Source organism: Mesocricetus auratus, unplaced genomic scaffold (genome assembly GCF_017639785.1).
Source record: "Mesocricetus auratus isolate SY011 unplaced genomic scaffold, BCM_Maur_2.0 Super-Scaffold_100010, whole genome shotgun sequence".
NCBI lineage: Eukaryota > Metazoa > Chordata > Mammalia > Rodentia > Cricetidae > Mesocricetus > Mesocricetus auratus.
In genome coordinates, this window is record NW_024429194.1 from 83,229,024 (window position 1) to 83,246,384 (window position 17,361).

The 17,361-nt window shown below is 48.9% G+C and overlaps 1 protein-coding gene and 1 pseudogene across 3 annotated transcripts in view; one reads left to right on the forward strand and one right to left on the reverse strand.

The window, feature by feature from the left end:
* L3mbtl2 (L3MBTL histone methyl-lysine binding protein 2) overlaps positions 1-15,959 on the reverse strand; it is a 25,787-nt gene extending 9,828 nt beyond the window's left edge. For 2 of the 3 annotated variants that reach the window (XM_005067014.4, XM_040752749.1), the window contains exons 1-8: positions 15,824-15,959; positions 13,077-13,314; positions 11,759-11,892; positions 9,788-9,911; positions 8,603-8,682; positions 5,574-5,691; positions 5,024-5,158; positions 4,495-4,583 (exon numbers count right to left, since the gene is read on the reverse strand). In XM_005067014.4, coding sequence (XP_005067071.1) covers positions 4,495-4,583; positions 5,024-5,158; positions 5,574-5,691; positions 8,603-8,682; positions 9,788-9,911; positions 11,759-11,892; positions 13,077-13,314; positions 15,824-15,847 — 942 coding nt within the window. In that variant the 5' untranslated portion in view covers positions 15,848-15,959. Of the gene's footprint in view, positions 1-4,494; positions 4,584-5,023; positions 5,159-5,573; positions 5,692-8,602; positions 8,683-9,787; positions 9,912-11,758; positions 11,893-12,303; positions 12,545-13,076; positions 13,315-15,823 lie in introns of those variants that run through there. The other variant, XM_040752750.1, reaches the window with a different exon arrangement.
* On the forward strand, positions 3,009-3,408 carry LOC106020866 (annotated as a pseudogene).
* Positions 15,960-17,361: the final 1,402 nt, after the last annotated feature.

A 17,361-nucleotide genomic window follows, 5' to 3' on the forward strand; every position in this document is an offset into this window, starting at 1 on the left:
GGCCTAAGCTGTGGTTACTCTGTCAAAGACAGGCTCTTCACTCCGACAAACTGACCTTCCAAGGCTTCCCAACGAGCCTGTCTAGAACTCTTTTGTCCTATCTCACAGCATCTCAATCCTTCGAAAAGGGAGGCCTCCCTGCTACACCTAATGGACCACATCACCTGCCGTCATCTAATCTGCCTCATCTTTTTTTTTCTTTTGCAGGGGGGGGGGTTCGAAACAAGGTTTCTCTGTGTAGTTTTGGAGGCTGTCCTGGAACTAGCTCTTGTAGACCTGGCTGGCTGGGCTCGAACTCACAGAGATCCGCCTGCCTCTGCCTCCCAAGTGCTGGGATTAAAAGTCTGCACCATCAGCGCCCGGCTTAATCTGCCTCATCTTAAAACAAAGTACTAGGTGAGTAAGTGGGCAATTGCCCCAATCACTAAATCTGCCAGCTGTGCACTGGGAAACAGGAGACAAATCTCCACTTTGCTAAATATAGAGTATAGAGAAAGCTAACAGAAGAGAGAGAAACTGAAAAAAACAAAACAAAAAACCAGTAAGTACAAAAGAAAAATAATCTCTACTTTGAGGGGAGAAAAAAATCCAAGGCATGCTTATCTGAGGTGCACAACATGGGCAGGTCAGTTTCCTGCTGGCTAAAGAGACCCACTAGGCACAGCTTGCCACCCATACCCAGTGCCTGGAATGTGATTGTCCCAATTTCCATTCCATCTTTGTGTTTCAAAGTTGGCTTCCACACCATCTGAGCTCTGCCCCAGCACATACAATCCAAAAGTCACAGTTTTTGGGAAGCCTGTTTGATAGCTGCTCCTTGGAGAACACAAGGCCAGGTCAACTGAGAGTCCTGGCAGCAAGCACTCCACACCACACGACCTGCACCCTGCCGGGAAGCCTCCCCAGCCTCATGAGGACCCCTCAAACGGCTTTCTTAGGAGAGAGGTCTACTGAGGTGGGAAAGACCATGTTCTGTAGAGCTTGGGATCCTTCTGAATGGTTACTCTATACACAGATCTTCCTGAGGTAAAGACCTAAGTAATGTTCCAAAGTTGTGTTGGTTTTTGAAACAGGAGTTCATCATATAGTCCTGGCTTGCTTAGAACCTGCGATGTAGACCACACTGGCCTCAAATTCAGAAATCCATCTGCCTCTACCTTTCAAGTGCTGGGATTAAAGGTGTGTGCAACCATGTTCAGCCAAAGTAGCTTTCTAAATTGAAATGATATTCCATACAGATGGTTGAATAGCCCCATTGTAGGGGGCAACTATTTTTATCATTATTTGTGTGCATGACTTACTTCTCCCACCAGGTTGGAAAATCTAGACACACACACACACTTTGTATTTCCATAGTACTTTGCCTTTTGGTTTTTTATAATATATTTTTATGTTCATTGGTGTATTGTCTGTATGTATGTCTGTGTGAGGGTGTTCAATCTCCTGGGACTGGAGTTTACACACAATTGTGAGCTACCATGTGGTTGCTGGGATTTGAACCCCGGGTCCTCTGGAAGAGCAGTCAGTGCTCTTAACTGCTGAACTATCTCTCCAGCCCCAGTGTTTCACTTTTTAATTTATTTTTATTATGTTTATCTGTATGCCATATGTGTGGGGTACCTGTGAAGGCTAGAAGAGGGTGCTGGAACCTCCAGAGCAGGAGTTGCAGGCAGATTTGAGCTGCCTTATATGGTTCTGGGAATTGAACTTATGTCCTCTGGAGGACCAGCAAGTACTTTAACCACTGAGTCATCTCCCTAGCCTCCCCCACCCCCTTTTTTTTAAGACAGGGTCTCGGCTGGGTGCACATGCAGTTAATCCCAGAATTTGGGAGGCTGAAGCAGGTGGACTCTGTGAGTTAGAGGCCAACCTGAGCTACAGAGCAAGTTCCAGGACAGCTAGGGCTACATAGGGAAACCATGTCTCAAAAAACTGAAAACAAACAAACAGAAAAAGACAAGGCATTACATAGCCCTGATAGACTCAATATAAGATCTACCTGCAGTTTGGCAGTGGTGGTGCACACCTTTAGTCCCAGCACTCGGGAAGCAGAGGCAGGTGGATCTTTGTGAGTTCAAGGCCAGCCCGGTCTACAGAGTTAAGTAGAGAAACCCTATCTTTGGTTAAAAGAGAGAGAGATCCATTTGCCACTAGCCTCCACCTCTCCAGTGGTTAGGGTTAAAGGCATGTGCCACCAGGATCAGCCCATAGTGCTCTTTTTTTTGTTTTGTTTTCTCTGTATTGTTTTGGAGGCTGTCCTGGAACTCACTCTGTAGACCAGGCTGTCCTCAAACTCACAAAGATCCGCCTGCCTCTGCCTCCCAAGTGCTGGGATTAAAGGCGTGCGCCACCAACGCCTGGCCCATAGTGCTCTTTTTTTTTTTTTTTTTTTTTTTTTTTTGGTTTTTCGAGACAGGGCTTCTCTGTATTGTTTTGGAGGCTGTCGGTCCAGCCCTGCCTTGAACTCAGAGATCCACCTGCCTCTGCCTCTACCTTCAGATCTTAACTTAGGAACAAACTTGTACTCTCCAGCCTCAAGGCTCTCATCTGCTGAAATTATAAATGCATAACATGACATTCAACTTTTTTCATTCTTTTTTTTTTTTTTTTTTTTTTGGTTTTTCGAGACAGGGTTTCCCTGTGGCTTTGGAGGCTGTCCTGGAACTCGTTCGGTAGACCAGGCTGGTCTCGAACTCACAGAGATCCGCCTGCCTCTGCCTCCCGAGTGCTGGGATTAAAGGCGTGCGCCACCAACGCCCGGCCCATAGTGCTCTTTATCAGTCCATCATAACTTCTTTTTGTCACTGTGCTGGCTGGTATCATGACAATTGATACAAGCAAGAGTCATTTAGGGAAACTTAACTGGAAAAAATCCTCCATCACATTGGCCTGTGGTGCTGTGTGTGTGTTTGGGTTCTGACTGATGTGGGAGGTACCAGCCTATTGTGGGCAGTGCCACCCCTGAGCTGGTGTTCCTGGATGCTATCAGAAAGCAGGCTGATGCCAAGATGGCTATGCAAGGAGCCAAGGGGGTGAATACCTGCCTCCCACCTAAAGGAAACTGGATTTTGTACGGAATTTGCCATACAAAATCACAGTGGAAGAAATGGATATTTGGGGATTCATTCAAATCAGAGTAGGAAATACACCGGAGACCAGAAGAACAGTCTGTGTGGTCTCTGAAAACACCTTTGATGCTAAGAATGCACGTGACCATCCATCAGATTGCACATGTGTAGCAGATGCCTCGTGGTTTTGTATTATAACACTAATTGGGTGTTCCAGAAGATTGACACCAAGGAGGAGGAGGAGTAGCTGAAGCTTCTCAAGAAAAAGTATGGCATCAATACAGACCCAAATGAGCTCAGGGATTTCACTCTGAGTACATCCATGTGTGGTCCCAGCTAACCTTTTTTCTTTTTAATACTGAATATTGAGATTTCTCATTTGAGACCTAGAATGACTTGTTTGAAACTTTTCTAAGCATTAGAATATATTATCTTAGTAAACTAGCAGTTTTTTTGTTTTTGTTTTTTTGAGACGGGGTTTCTCTGTGGCTTTGGAGCCTGTCCTGGAACTCACTCTGTAGACCGGGTTGGCCTCAAACTCACAAAGATCCATCTGCCTCTGCCGATTGCTGGGATTAAAGGTGTGCACCACCACTGCCCGGCTAACTTGTAGCTTTTGTTAAAGAAAACAAAAGCAGGCTGAGGGGGCTGGAGAGATGGGTTAGCAGTTCACTGCTCTCTACATGACCCAGGCTAACAATGTCCGTAACTCCAGTTCCAGGTGATCTCACACAGACAGACAGACATGCACATGAAATAAAAAATAAATAAATAAAGCAGGCTGAGCAAATCATGAGGGAGTAATACTCCATGGCCTCTGCTTCAGTTCCTGTCCTGACTTCTTTAGATGATGTGGAAGTATATGCAGAATAAACCCTTTCCTCCCCAAGTTCCTTCATGGTGATGGTGTTTTACCAAAGCAATAGAAACCCAAGGTATTTGTGAAAATGATAGAGCAAAGGGACATTTCAAGATCCAAAAGGCCAAGAAAGCAACAGGATCCATGTGGTGGGCCAGGGCCTTGGCAGGGAGGCAGGGAGCCACCTGCCAGAGGCAGTTCTGGGTGGAAGACTGGCAAACAAAGGTTATGAAAGAGTACTATGATGAGGGCAAGAGCATCACTCACAGTACCAGTGCATGGAAAGCCCTAGGTCCCACTCCCAGAACCACAGAAGCGAAATAAGACCCCTGAAATGAATCATACGAAGGATGGAGAAAAGTGGAGGAGGGAGGAAGGAGGAGAGGGAGAGAGGGGCAGGAGAAGGGAGGAGGGGGAGGAGAAGGGAGGAGGGAGCAGAGGGAGGGAGGGAAGGGGGAGAGGGAGGAAAGAGGAGGCTAGGGAGTGAGAAGGGGGAGAGGGAGGAGGAGAGGAGGGAAGAGGGACAGATGGAGGGAGGAGGGAGAGAAGCTGGGAACACAGCCAGACCTTGATGTGAAAATCTGCAGGGAGAGTCCTGGAGCCCACCAAGCGCTTCATGAGGTAGCTCTTCCAGTCAGTGCACTTGATGTGGATGGCTGCAGAGACAGGAGCACAAGCTGGGAACAGGCTGACAGCACCTTCACCAGCCCAGACATCAGCTGGAGGGACAGACTATCCAGTTCCGCCACTTCAGGCCAACAATAGCTTCATCTGATAAAACCAGCCTCCAGGGTTAAGAACACTGCCTGTTCTTCCAGAGGACATGGGTTCAGTTCCCTGCCCCCTCCCCAGTGATTCACAATCATCTCTACCCAGTTCCAAAGGTCCAATACTTCTTCTGACCTTCTCGGGCTCCTGTACACACATGGTGAACAGACATTCACTCTGGCATACACGTTATATAAATAAATATGTATATGGATCCATGAAAACAACAACAAACAGGCTCTATAAATCCAAACTACCCAGGAACTTCTAGGCATTGTAGGGGAAGGAACAAAGGGACCCGGCATGGCGAGTTTTCTCATTAACTCACTCCGTGGAGGCACCAGGATCTTGCTGTTGATGGCACACCACCCGATGGGGTGGACATCCACTGTCCCCAGGTTGCACCAGAAGTCATGACTGGCATCATTTTCAAAGCCTTCGTATCGGAGCAGCACTCTGTACCCTGGAAGGAAAGACACAGGACCTGTGAGGGGGAGGGGATGGGAAAGGCATCTTTGTTCTCAGGCTCTCTTCCTCAGCTAGCACCAGTCAGACTTCATATGTTGGAAACTCCTTCCAGACGAGTGGGTCCCTGATACCCAAACAAAACAAAATCCAGTCCACACACTTAGAAAGCGTTCTGGTCTGGTGACTCCCTCTATGCCCTCACCATCCCCAGAATAACCTTAAAATCAAAATGAAGCAATGCCCTAGTTTCCAAGTTTGCCCAGATCCGTGCTCTCATCTAAGGGGGGAGGACCTCCAAGGGAGAGAAAGCTCGTGAATGAGGCCTTGGGTTATAACGCCCATTTCACCCCATGACACCACCCACAACCGACAAATCCTAGACTGTGCCCTGACTAGAGTGGAGCACCAACCAGCGGCCTGGATGACAGAGGCAATCCAGTACACCCGGCTGGGGAGCACGGCGTCACTGTTGAGGACTTCTACCTTCATCCCCTTCACGACATCTTCCCACTGGTCATAGAGGGGTACCTGTGTGGTAACGAGAGCACAGAGAGGAACTGCCTCAGGCCTGAGCCATCGTGTCCTCTGACCTTACCATCACACATCATGCACTGTGCAGAAGACTAGGAATAAGGAGGTAAACAAGCCATGTCCACTACCCAGGAACACGGGATGGCAGGGAGCCATCAGGCAGGGCCATGAGTGGAGGGTCAGAGGCACAGACTTGAATTCTCATCATTACAGGGCTAGCTCCTAGCTCTATCAGTATAAACACCCTCCGCATCCTGACCTGTCCCGCTGCCAGCTGCACAGCAGTGTCCGGCACAGAGACTACCCCCTTTAACACCACCAACCTGAGCTTTCACACACAGCTGGTAGAATGCACACTCGTCCCAGCCCTTCCCTACTGGGCAGCTTCCGGCTGCCTTCCCAATGCCTAATCCTAGATTTGCTGCCAGTGGGAAGTTGATCCCCTTTGGATCTTCTTCCACTACCAGCCTCAGTGTAAGCTACACAGGCAACAATCCATTTCCCAAGGCAGACAGGCTCACAGAGGCCTGGGCAGCATGCAGTGGCCCAGGTACACAGGCAAGTTTGTTTTTGGTTTTTTTTCCCGAGACAGGGTTTCTATGTGTAATAGTCCTGGCTGTCCTGGAATTTTAGACCAGGCTAGCTTCAAACTCACAAAGATCCACCTGCTTCTGCCCCCAAGTGCTGGGATTAAAGGCGTGTGTGCATCACCACTACCTGGCTCCACAGGCAAATTCTTTATCTTATGTTAAATATGACCTAATTTCCTTACAATAAAAATGTGGGGGCAAGCCGGCCGTTGGTGGCACACACCTTTAATCCCAGCACTCAGGAGGCAGAGGCAGGCAGATCTCTGTGAATTCGAGGCCAGCCTGGTCTACAGAGCGAGTTCCAGGACAGTCTCCAAAACAATACAGAGAAACCCTGTCTCAAAAAAAAAAAATGTGGGGCAAAACAGAATGCTTTCTTCCCCCGAAGGAAAGACACACTCACTAGCAACTCAGAGAAGGACATAGTAGGACCTAGGACCAACTTGTCATAGTTCAAGACAAGGAGACAATCCAGAAAGGCCAGGCAGCTGGCTCACTCTGCCCAAAAGAAAGCCTCAGGAGGCCTCTCTGGCATTAGCAGGCAGGACTGAAAAGTTAGAGAAACTGGGCTTGAGCCAGGCAGTGGTGGCGCACGCCTTTAATCCCAGCACTCAGGAGACAGAGGCAGGTGGATCTCTGTGAGCTCAAGGCTAGCCTGGTTTATAGATCCAGTCCAGGACAGACTCCAAGGCTACAAAGAGAACTCTGTCTCGAAAAACCAAAATCCTGGGCCAGCACTTTCGAGACTAAGACAGGAAGACTGCTCTCAGGCCCAGTCTGAGCTATAATGTGAGACCCTGTCCTGAATTAAAACAAAAGACACAAAATGAAAGACAAGACTGGCAGTACTGGCGCATGCCTGTAATCCCAGGACTGGGGAGGCACAGGCACCAGCCTGATCTACAGAGTGAGTTCCAGGACAGCCAGAGCTACACAGAGAAACCCCGTCTGGAAAAGCCAAACAAACAAACAAACAAATAATGAAAAGACAAAAGACCAGCTGTATCATTCCAGGCTAGCACAAGGAACAGCTGCTGAGGACTATCATATTCTTGGCCTCAAGCTTATCCAAATCATCCAAACAGGACATCAAAGCTTTATTCTTCAGGAAGAACCAGAAAGAAGTCCCCCAATGGAGTGTTTAGTATTAGAAAGGTCCTTAGACAAGGGCTAAGGGTGCAGCTTGATGATATAAAGTGCATGCAATCCCTAGTGGTAGAAGGCTGGGCATGGTGGCACATGCTTGTGATTCCAGCAGGTGGGAGGTGGAGGCAGGAGGACCACAAGTTCAAGGCTATCCTCAGGAAGTTAGAGGTCAGCCTGGGATATATGAAATCCTGCCAAAACAAAACATATTAGGGATGGAGAAATGGCTTAGTGATTAAGAGCACTGGTTGCTCTTGCAGAGGACCAGGGTTTGATTCCCAGCACCTACAAGGCAGCTCACAACCATGCAAAGAATTCTACTTCTGGAGGATCTGATGCCCTCTTTTTTGTTTGTTTTTTTATTTGGGGGGGAGGTGAGACAGGATTTCTTTGTGACTTTAGAGGCTGTCCTGGAACTAGATCTTGTAGATCAGGCTGGTCTCAGAGATCTGCCTGCCTCTGCCTCCCAAGTGCTGGGATTAAAGGCATGGGCCACCAATGCCCGGATTTTTTTTTAAAGACTTATTTATTTATTTACCTATACAGTGTTCTGCCTGCAAATATGCCTGCAGGCTTGAAGAGGGCACCAGATTTCATTACAGATGGTTGTGAGCCACCATGTAGTTGCTGGGAATTGAACTCAGAACCTCTGAAGAGCAGCCAAGGCTCTTAACTATTAAGCCATCCCTCCAGTCCTGGTTTTTGATTTTTTTAAGACAGGGTTTCTCTATGCAGTTTTGACTGTCCTGGAACTTGCTCTGTAGACCAGGCTGGTCTCAAACTCACAGAGGTCTGCCTGCCACTGCTGGGATTAAAGGTGTGCGCCTACACCTGCTTTATACTGTATGAGCATATTGGTGCTTTGTCTGCACTCCAGAAGAGGGCACAGGATCCCATAGGAATATAGTTATATATCGTTGTGAGCTGCCATTTGGTCATAGGAATTGAACTCAGGACTCCTGGAAGAGCAGTCAGTGCTCTTAACTGCTGAGTCATCTCTCCAGCCCTGCAATACAAAGGAGAGTTTCTGGGGAATGGGCACTCTTCTCAAGGATGCTGTCCAGCCTGGCGCAGCTCAACTGAAGTGTGTGGATAGTAAGCAATGAGGCAGGCAGCCTGAGATGTCCCCTGGCTGTCCCTGGTTGTCCCTCCCTCGTTGCCAGGGTACTCACGTGTTTGAAGCAGCTGACAGGAGCAGCCTTGTAACTGTGGTCCTTCAGGAACTTGCCCCAGTCGAACCCTAAGACCAGAGCTGCAGAGCACATGGGAAAAGTTGAAGCGGGGTGTCTACAGCAGCCACATTAGAACATGGACCTGGAGGCCCCACTGGGCTCTAGGAACAAGTCCCTTTATTACCACCAATGGCCATCAGCGTTAGTATCCAGGCATCTGCACTGGGCTCTAGGAACAAGTCCCTTTATTACCACCAATGGCCATCAGCGTTAGTATCCAGGCATCTGCACTGGGCTCTAGGAACAAGTCCCTTTATTACCACCAACGGCCATCAGTGTTAGTACTTAGGCATCTGCACTGGCCTGTCCTTGGGGTTCTGACAGGATACATCCTCAGCTGCAGCCACTAAGAGCACCACCTGTGCACATTTCACTACGTTCCCTCTTAAAAGGGCCCTGCCCACCTCCCATCTCTCTTTCTTTCTCTCCCTCTGTCTGTTCCCGTCTCTCCCCCTCTTTCATTTGTCCTCTCTCCTGCTGCTACTGTCTCCGGAGGCTAGTCTCCCCCCTTCCCTTTTTGTCATCCCTTTCCAAAAAAAAACCTCTGCTTAAACCCTGTTGCATGACGTCTTTCTCTCTCATGCAGCGTTTTTCTTAAATTACAACAATCAGGACTGCAGAGTAGAGGGGCATCCAAAGAGAAACTTTTTTCCCTTCCTGTCCCACAGAGAGAGGGGTTTAAGTCAGATCTCATAGGATTAAGCTCCTCCTCCTGCACCCACTCATTGGCACCTAATTGGCAAGGGCAAGAAGCTCAGCAGACTGCCCACCTGTGCAGTCTCAGCCTCTTGGAGGCTCTGTGTAATTTGCTCATCAATTGCTATGCTTGGAAGACTGAGCGGCCCCTTCCACCTGCTCCACATACCCTGGGCCTCCCCTGCACCAGGGGGTCAGAGCCATGTGGACAGATGCTAAGAGAAATTAAGTAGCTAACTTTTGGGTACTCTCAGAACCAGGGAATTGAGGGCCACTGAAAGAAATGCCTACGATCATTCCCGCAAAAGTCAGATGGTGACAGTTTATGGTAGGCCTAGATCCTCAACTTTCCAGCAGGCCACCTTTCCAGTCCTTCTTCCCAGGCAAGGATCCTCCGCCATGGTTCCCCACCCCAGTACTCTGTCTCACCATCTTGTCCTGTGGGTGTCCCATCTGCTAGCTGTCCTGTCCCCTGGGCATGGAGGAAGGCTCCAATTTTGGCAGACCAGGCTGCCTTGTGCAGCACTTTGGCTTTCTTGGTGGGCGGTTTTCCCTGGAGGGCAAGAAGAAAAGCATACAGGCTGGCAACTGTGCATCAGAATCAGTTTCTGTTTTGCTTTGTTTCTTTGAGATATCGTGACCTGGAATTTGCAGCTCTCGTGCCTCTGCCTCCTGACTGCTGAGATTCCAGGCATGCACCACCATAGCAAGTGAGAAAGTAGAGCTTGGTTAGGACTGCTGAGGCCACGCTCCTGGTCTTGGTCCAGCTACTTAACTTTGTTTGAACTTGAGTTTCTATTGTTAAAACTGATGATGAATCAGGAGGTGGTGGTGCATGCATTTAGTCCCAGCAGAGGCAGGCATATCTCTGTGAGTTCAAGGCCAGCCTGGTCTACAGACAGAGTCCCAGGACAGCCACAGAAACTTTGACTCAAAAAAAACAAAAACCAAAATAAAAACACTGATGATGAGAGAGAACACTCAGGAGATGGTTCCAGAAGGTTGGGGTCAGTAGAGCTGCACATGAGGGAGAAACTCCCATCATTCAGGCCTTTGACTTCTCAAGAAGCCTCTCCCTAGCATTTTCCCTGCAGTCCTCTCTCTCCACGTTCCCAGCTCCCCGGAGAGCTACACTGAGTGGTTGCAGAGCAGCCAGAAACTCTCCAAACCCACAAACATTTTGTACATATGCTAATGTCCTGGAGAGTCTGCTCCAGAACATTCTTGAGAGCTTTCATCAGGGCTCAGGGAACGTTCACTCATACAAGATAATTAAGCAACAAGGACAAAGGCCAGAAGTCCACCCGATACACCAGCCAAGCAGGGTGCACCTGCACTGAGGTCTGCCCTAAAGCAGTGGTTCTCAACCTCTTGGGGGGGTGCTTCAAACAACTTTTTCACAGGGGTCACATATCAGATGTCCTGAATATTTACACTATGATTCATAACAGTAGCAAAATTACAGTTATGAAGTAGCAACATAATAATTTTATAGTTGGGGTCACCACAACATGAGGAACCGGGCGGGCCTTGGTGTTGCATGACTTTAATCCCAGCAATCTGAGGCAGAGGCAGGCAGATCTCTGTGAGTTTGAGGTCAACCTGATCTACAGAGCTAGTTCTATGACAGCACTACACAGAGAAACCCTGTCTCAAAAAATAAAACAAAAAACCCAGGAAGAACTGTATTAAAGGGTTGCAGCATTAGAAGGGTTGAGAACCGTTACCTTAAAGTCACCATAAATTTTTAAGCCTTTTAAAATAGGAATTGCTGAGCATTAGGGAGGCAGAGGCAGGGGGATATCTGTGAGTTTGAGGCCATCCTGGTCTACAGAGTTAGTTCCAGGACAGCCAGGACTACATACAGAGGAATCCTGTTTCAATAAATAAATAAATAAATAAATAAACAAATTGAATGGGGTCTAGTAAGATGGCTCATTGGTCAAGACTACGGGCTGCTCTTCCAGAGGATCCAGGGTTAGTTCCCAGCATCTACACAGCGGCTCACAACTGCCCCCACTGCCTCCAGGTCCCAGGGCACCTGATTGCCTCTTGGTGATGTGGGGGGGGGCAGTGAAAGGAAGAAAAGAGGGAGGAAGAGAGAGAGGGAGGAAAAGAAGGAAGGAGGGAGGGAGGGAGGAAGGGAAGAAGGGAGGAAGAAAGGAAGGAAGGAAGAGAGGGAGGGAGGAAGAAAGGAAGGAAGGGAGGGAGGGAGGAAGAAAGGGAGGAAGGGAGGGAGGGAGGAAGGAAGGGTGGAACTTTTTGAGGCAAGCTCTTGTGTACCGCAGATGGTCACTAGGGATGAGTTCCCCAAACTGACTAAGCTGTCTGCCTCCAATCATTTCATGGCTCTGGCTCAGCATCTGGGACCCCAGGAAGTGTGTGAGTGGTTGCTCTCACCTGTAGTCTAGCCAAGATACTGGCTTTCTTGGAGTTGGAGGAGTAGCTCCTGGAACACGAGACGCTGCAAAACCTCTTGGTCTTTGAGAAGAAAGCATCCCTTGTGCCCACGATACCACACATCTCACAGACCGCTGGAAAGAGACCTTAGCATGTGACTCCCTGACATAAACACTTTAAGTCAAACAAAATCATGGGCTCCTCAGATTCCAGGTCACTGCAACAATGTGAGTGTTAGGCTTTAAGGCAGAGTGAAAGGAGGAGGTGGTGGACAGTGCGTGGAGTTCTCTTCAAAAGCAGTCTCGCTACATGCTGCCCTCAGATCTGCAGGTTCAATAGACCCTCTTCCATCAGCATCTCTAGCAGCTGGGATTACAAGTGTGTACAGCCCCATCTATCCTCCTAAGATGATAGGTGGTTTCCCTTGGCTCTGTATCAAGAGCCAGTGATAAGGGGTTGGAAATCTACACGAACACCTACAGAACCGGTGGACAAGCTTCCGAGAGAGGAAAGTGACAAGAGAAAACGTGCTGAAGTCACTTAACATTTGCAGTTCTTCCTTCTCACAAGGAGCAAGTAGACACGATGTGTTTGCCTGACCACACTAGGTCACTGGAAGAGCTGTCTCTCGACAGTGCTGTGGCCTGGGCTCCAGTGACACACTGTGTCTAAAGTGCTTCCCCGCTTCCCAGATGACAAGCTGCAGCCAGGGTCGCGAACCAGCCCTGGGCCAGCTGTTCTCCCGTGATTCCTGCTAGTATTCAAGTTCTCAGATTTTGAGGAGGGCTAGAAGATAGGAGGGAGAAAGACGGGGAAAATGGGGGGAGGAGAAGCCAAGTTGACTGGAGGGAAACCTGGCCCCACTGCCCAAGAGTGCAAGCGTGAAGGAAGGGAGCCTGCCTCTTTTCAAGGACACACGGCTCACACTCTGGAAGCCCCGACACAGGGTCTGTCAGCCATCCAAGAGCCACCTCTTCAAGTCAGCTGGCTTCCAGAAGACCCGAGGCCACTATCTTCTGCCCACTTCCAGACCTGCCCTCTGACTTCACTATCCTGCACATTCCCCCACAGTGCCCGCTTGCAGCCCAGAAGCTGTCTGCACTCACATCGCTGAGGGCCTCATTGTCTTCACAGCACACTTACTCACTCGAATGTAATGGCATCTAAAAGTGCTGAACAGACAGGAGAGGAAATGACCCTTGAGAGGACAGTCCCTTAGACATCTGAATGGCTGGGCCCACACTGCCTGTGTCCATCCATCCATCCCGACTCCTCCACGGCCTCCTGACTACTCTCCATCTAAGGACTGTGCCAGCACCTGGCTCGGAGCCACTGCCATCCAGGGAGCGCGTGTTCCCAGGGCTGAGCAAAGGCAGGGGTGAGGCGGGAAGCTCCCCTGCTTCCCGGTCTTCAGTTTCCGCTTCACTCGACTCCTCCAGATAGGAGCTGCTCTCGCTGCCTGCGCTGCTGTTGTAACTCCGGAAGCTGTCGTAGCCCCCAAAGAGTTCCAAGTCATCCTCCTCCTCCTCTTCCACTGGCTCTGAAGACGGCGCCTCCTAGTGGAAAAATGACGTTGCTTGGCTTGGGAAGAAAATTTGCAAATCTGCTAATCCACCCAATGTGGTTGGGGATTTGAACTCTGGTCCTCTGAAAGAGCAGTAAAAGCTGGGCGTTGGTGGCGCATGCCTTTAGTCCCAGCACTCAGGAGGCAGAGGCAGGCGGATCTCTGTGAGTTTGAGGCCAGCCTGGTCTACAGAGTGAGTTCCAGGACAACTTCCAAAGCAATACAGAAAAACACTGTCTCGAAAAACCAAAAAAAAAAAAAAAAAAGGAGCAGTAAAAACAATTAACCACTGAGCCACTTCTTAAGCTCCCTACTGGACGATATCCTACTGAACGATATTTCATGTGGACAAAATAGAACACGGATGGAGTTACACCTGCATAAACCTACCATAAGCTAAAATATTGCAATCGAGGAGCTGGGGAGATGGCTCAGTGGTTAGGACCACTGGTTGCTCTTCCAGAGTACCCAAGTTTGGTTCCCAGCACCCACAAGGCCAATCATAACCTTCTGTAGATGTAGTACCAGAGGATCTGATGCTCAATTTTGGTCTCTGTGTGCATCAGGCAGGCATGTGGTGCAGACATGCATGCAGACAAAATGGCTACACACAAAAAAAATCTTTTTAAAATAAAAACAAAAATAATACAAATAAAAATAAAATGCTGGGTGGTGGTGACACACACACCATTGATCCCAGCACGTGAGAAGCAGAGGCAGGCAGGTATCTGTGAGTTCAAGGCCAGCCTATTCTACAGAGCTAGTTCTAGGACAGCCAGGGCTAAACAAAATCCTATCTCAAAAAAATTATATACATGTTATATGCTGAAAATTCATTTAAGAAATCTAAGAGGCCAGGTATCATTGGGCACACCTAATCCCAGCATTCAGGGGCAGATGCATCACTTTGAGTTTAAGGCTACCAGCACAGCAAATTCCAGGTCAGCCAGGGTTAGAATTCTCCTCCTCCTCTTCCACCTTCCTTTTTTTTTTTTAATAAAGGCAGGCTTTGTCTGTGTACCCCGGGCTGTGTTGGAGCTCACTCTGTAGACCAGACTGGCGAACCTCAGTTTCCAAGCGCAGGGGTTATAGGTGTTTCCTCTAGCGACTGCATGGCTAATTGCAAACTGTGGTTTGTGTGCCTCTGCCCACCGCCAACCTCTCACACCGGTACAGCAAACTTCGAACTTCAAAGTACAATTTCTACTCAACAAACATTGCTTTCGCACCACTATAATGTCAAAACATTATGCCAGGCATCAGAGGTCTATTCAATAATGTAGAAATATCACAAGCTCCTAAAAAAAATCTCCTGGGCAGAAGGCATTTGAAATCCATTAATCCAATCTTCCCTGTTCAATATATGCACACCTGAATGATTTCGATTCAAAAACAATTTTTTCTTGAGACAGGGTCTCTCCATAGACCTGACTGGCCTTGAACTCAGAGATCCACTTGCCTCTGCCTCCCGAGTGCTGGGATTAAAGGCTGGCAGCAGCAGCACTCCTGTGACTGCCTGTCCCATTGGTCCTTGCAGTATTTTCTTCCTAAAGGGGGAGGGGGCAGAAACTGGGCCTGAGACTGTCCCAGGCAGACCTGAGTAAGATGCCACACAGACAGTAATGGTATGGAAGCAGGAACCACAGCTTACAGGTAAACTCTGACCCTAATCAGCTACTGATCCTTGGGTCATTTAGCTTTTGGGGACCTCAGTGTTCTCATCAATGACAGAAAAGTGTTGGCTCACAAAATGTGAGGTATAGATGTGATACTACATAAAAACCCAAGGTTCAAATACCGTCATCTCCAGGGCTTCCTAGACATATATAATCCACAGCAAGTCAACTCCCACAGTCTCCGCTTCCGAAATGAGGACAATACCACTATTTAATAATATTTGTGGAAGAAAAGTAAAACAGGACAGTACTCGTTCAATAAATGTTGGCTATCATTACATCTTGAAAAAGGAAAGACACTTCAAATGCAAGGTGTGGTGGAGAGCGGGCTTCCGTGCCATGGAAAAGCAGAGCAAGGTTCTGGGAACTGACATCCTTAGTGCCAACCTCTTGCTCTTCCCAGCTGTGTTGACTTCCTGGGGGAATCTAACAGGCTGCTTTAAGCCCTCTCCACAGAAAACGGCTGTGCGCATCCTGGGAGACTGGCACGTAAAAGCTCCAGCAAGGGGTAATAACCAATTTCTATCTCCCTTCACCTCCCGCGTGGAAGCGACAGGCCGCACAATCCCTAAAGCACAGGACCACGAAACGAAGAAGACAAAGGAGTGGCGTCAGAGTCTGGAGTCCAGTTCCGATGCCCCGAGACCCGAGCCCACGGCGTAACGGGATCAAAAAGGAACCCGGCTGGTCTCCTAGCTAAGCTCTCTACCTCAGTTTACCAATCCTGCAACTCTCCACCCCAAAGGCGTCCCTAAAACGGGGCGTCCGCCGAGTGGAGCGTTCGGGGCTCCCTTTCCCGGCAGGGCTGAGCCCTTTCTCTCTTACCTCAGTGCCCCGCGGTTCCTCCATGGTACCAAATTCAATTTCCTCAACCGTCACCAGGTGCAGGAAGCCATATTGCCCTCGCCGCTTACCGAGAGTGTGCTCATTGGCTAGCGGCAGACCAATCACACCGTAGGAAATAGGAAAAGCCGGTTCCGCGCTAGCCCGAACCCTGCCTCCATTACGGAGGGGCTGGGTAATCCGGGCGGTTATGGGAGTTGTAGTTTTCTCCGGGGTGCCTCTCTCATCATCCTCTCTAAACCCAGCACCTAGGATGGACTCGCCCAGGCGCCAGACAAATCTTCGCAACTTCCCCAGCTAGGAAGTAAAGGTGCTCTTCTACTAGGATGCCTAGAAGAAATGCCTAGTCTCTCTTTCAACTCAGGCAGAAACTGGATTTTTTTTTCTGAGTCAGGGCTTCTCTGTAGCTTTGGAACCTGTCCTGGAACTCGCTCTGTGGACCAGACTGTTCTCAAACTCACAGAGATCCACCTGCCTCTGCCTCCTAGTGCCTGTAATTTAATCCCAACACTGGATAAGCAGAAACAGGAGGGTTCATCCACATGACTTTCTGGCCAGCCAGCATAGTTACAGTGAGTGGCAAGAGACTGAAGATACCTGGTCAACTTCTATCCAACTCCAGTACACACATGGAGTCCTCACAACTTTCTGGGTTTTTGTGTAGCCTCACAAACATCTGAAATCCAGAGAAATCTAGTCACCTTCTTACTTCTCCCAGATCCCCACTCCCATCTCCTCACCCCTCTTTGTTGCCTCTTTTATTTATTTATTTATTTTTTGGTTTTTCGAGACAGGGGTTCTCTGTGGCTTTGGAGGCTGTCCTGGAACTAGCTGTATAGACCAGGCTGGCCTTGAACTCACAGAGATCCACCTGCCTCTGCCTCCCGAGTGCTGGGATTAAAGGCGTGCACCACCAACACCCGGCTTGTTTGTTGTTTTTCGAGACAGTGTTTCTCTGTGTAACAGTCCTGGCTGTCCTGGAACTTGCTTTGTAGTCCAGACAGGTCTTGAACTCACTGAGATCCGCCTGCCTCTGCCTCTCAAGTGCTGGGATTACAGGCATTGCCACCACCCCCGGGTTTTTTTTTATCTATTTATTTTACGTGTATTAGAGTTTTGCCTTCACGCATGTCTGTGCACCATGTGAGTGCCAAATGTCAAGGAAGCCAATGAGGGTGTGGGGTATCATGGAAGTGGAGTCACAGACAGCGGAGTCATCTCTCCAGATCATTGTGTTTGTTGTTGCTATTGTGCTGACGTGTGTGTGTGTGTGTGTGTGTGTGTGTGTGTGTGTGTGTGTGTGTGTGTGTGTGTGTAACAGACTTACTATGTAGCCTTGGCTGGCCTGGAATTCACTATGTGGCCAGGCTGGCCTTAAACTCATAGAGATCCATTTGTCTCTGCTTCCCAAGTGAGTGCTGGGATTAAAGTCAAGCATCACCATTCCTGGCCCTGTTACTGGTTTTTAAGAATCCTTTAAGCCAGCCTCCGAAGCCACAGAGAAACCCTGTCTCGAAAAA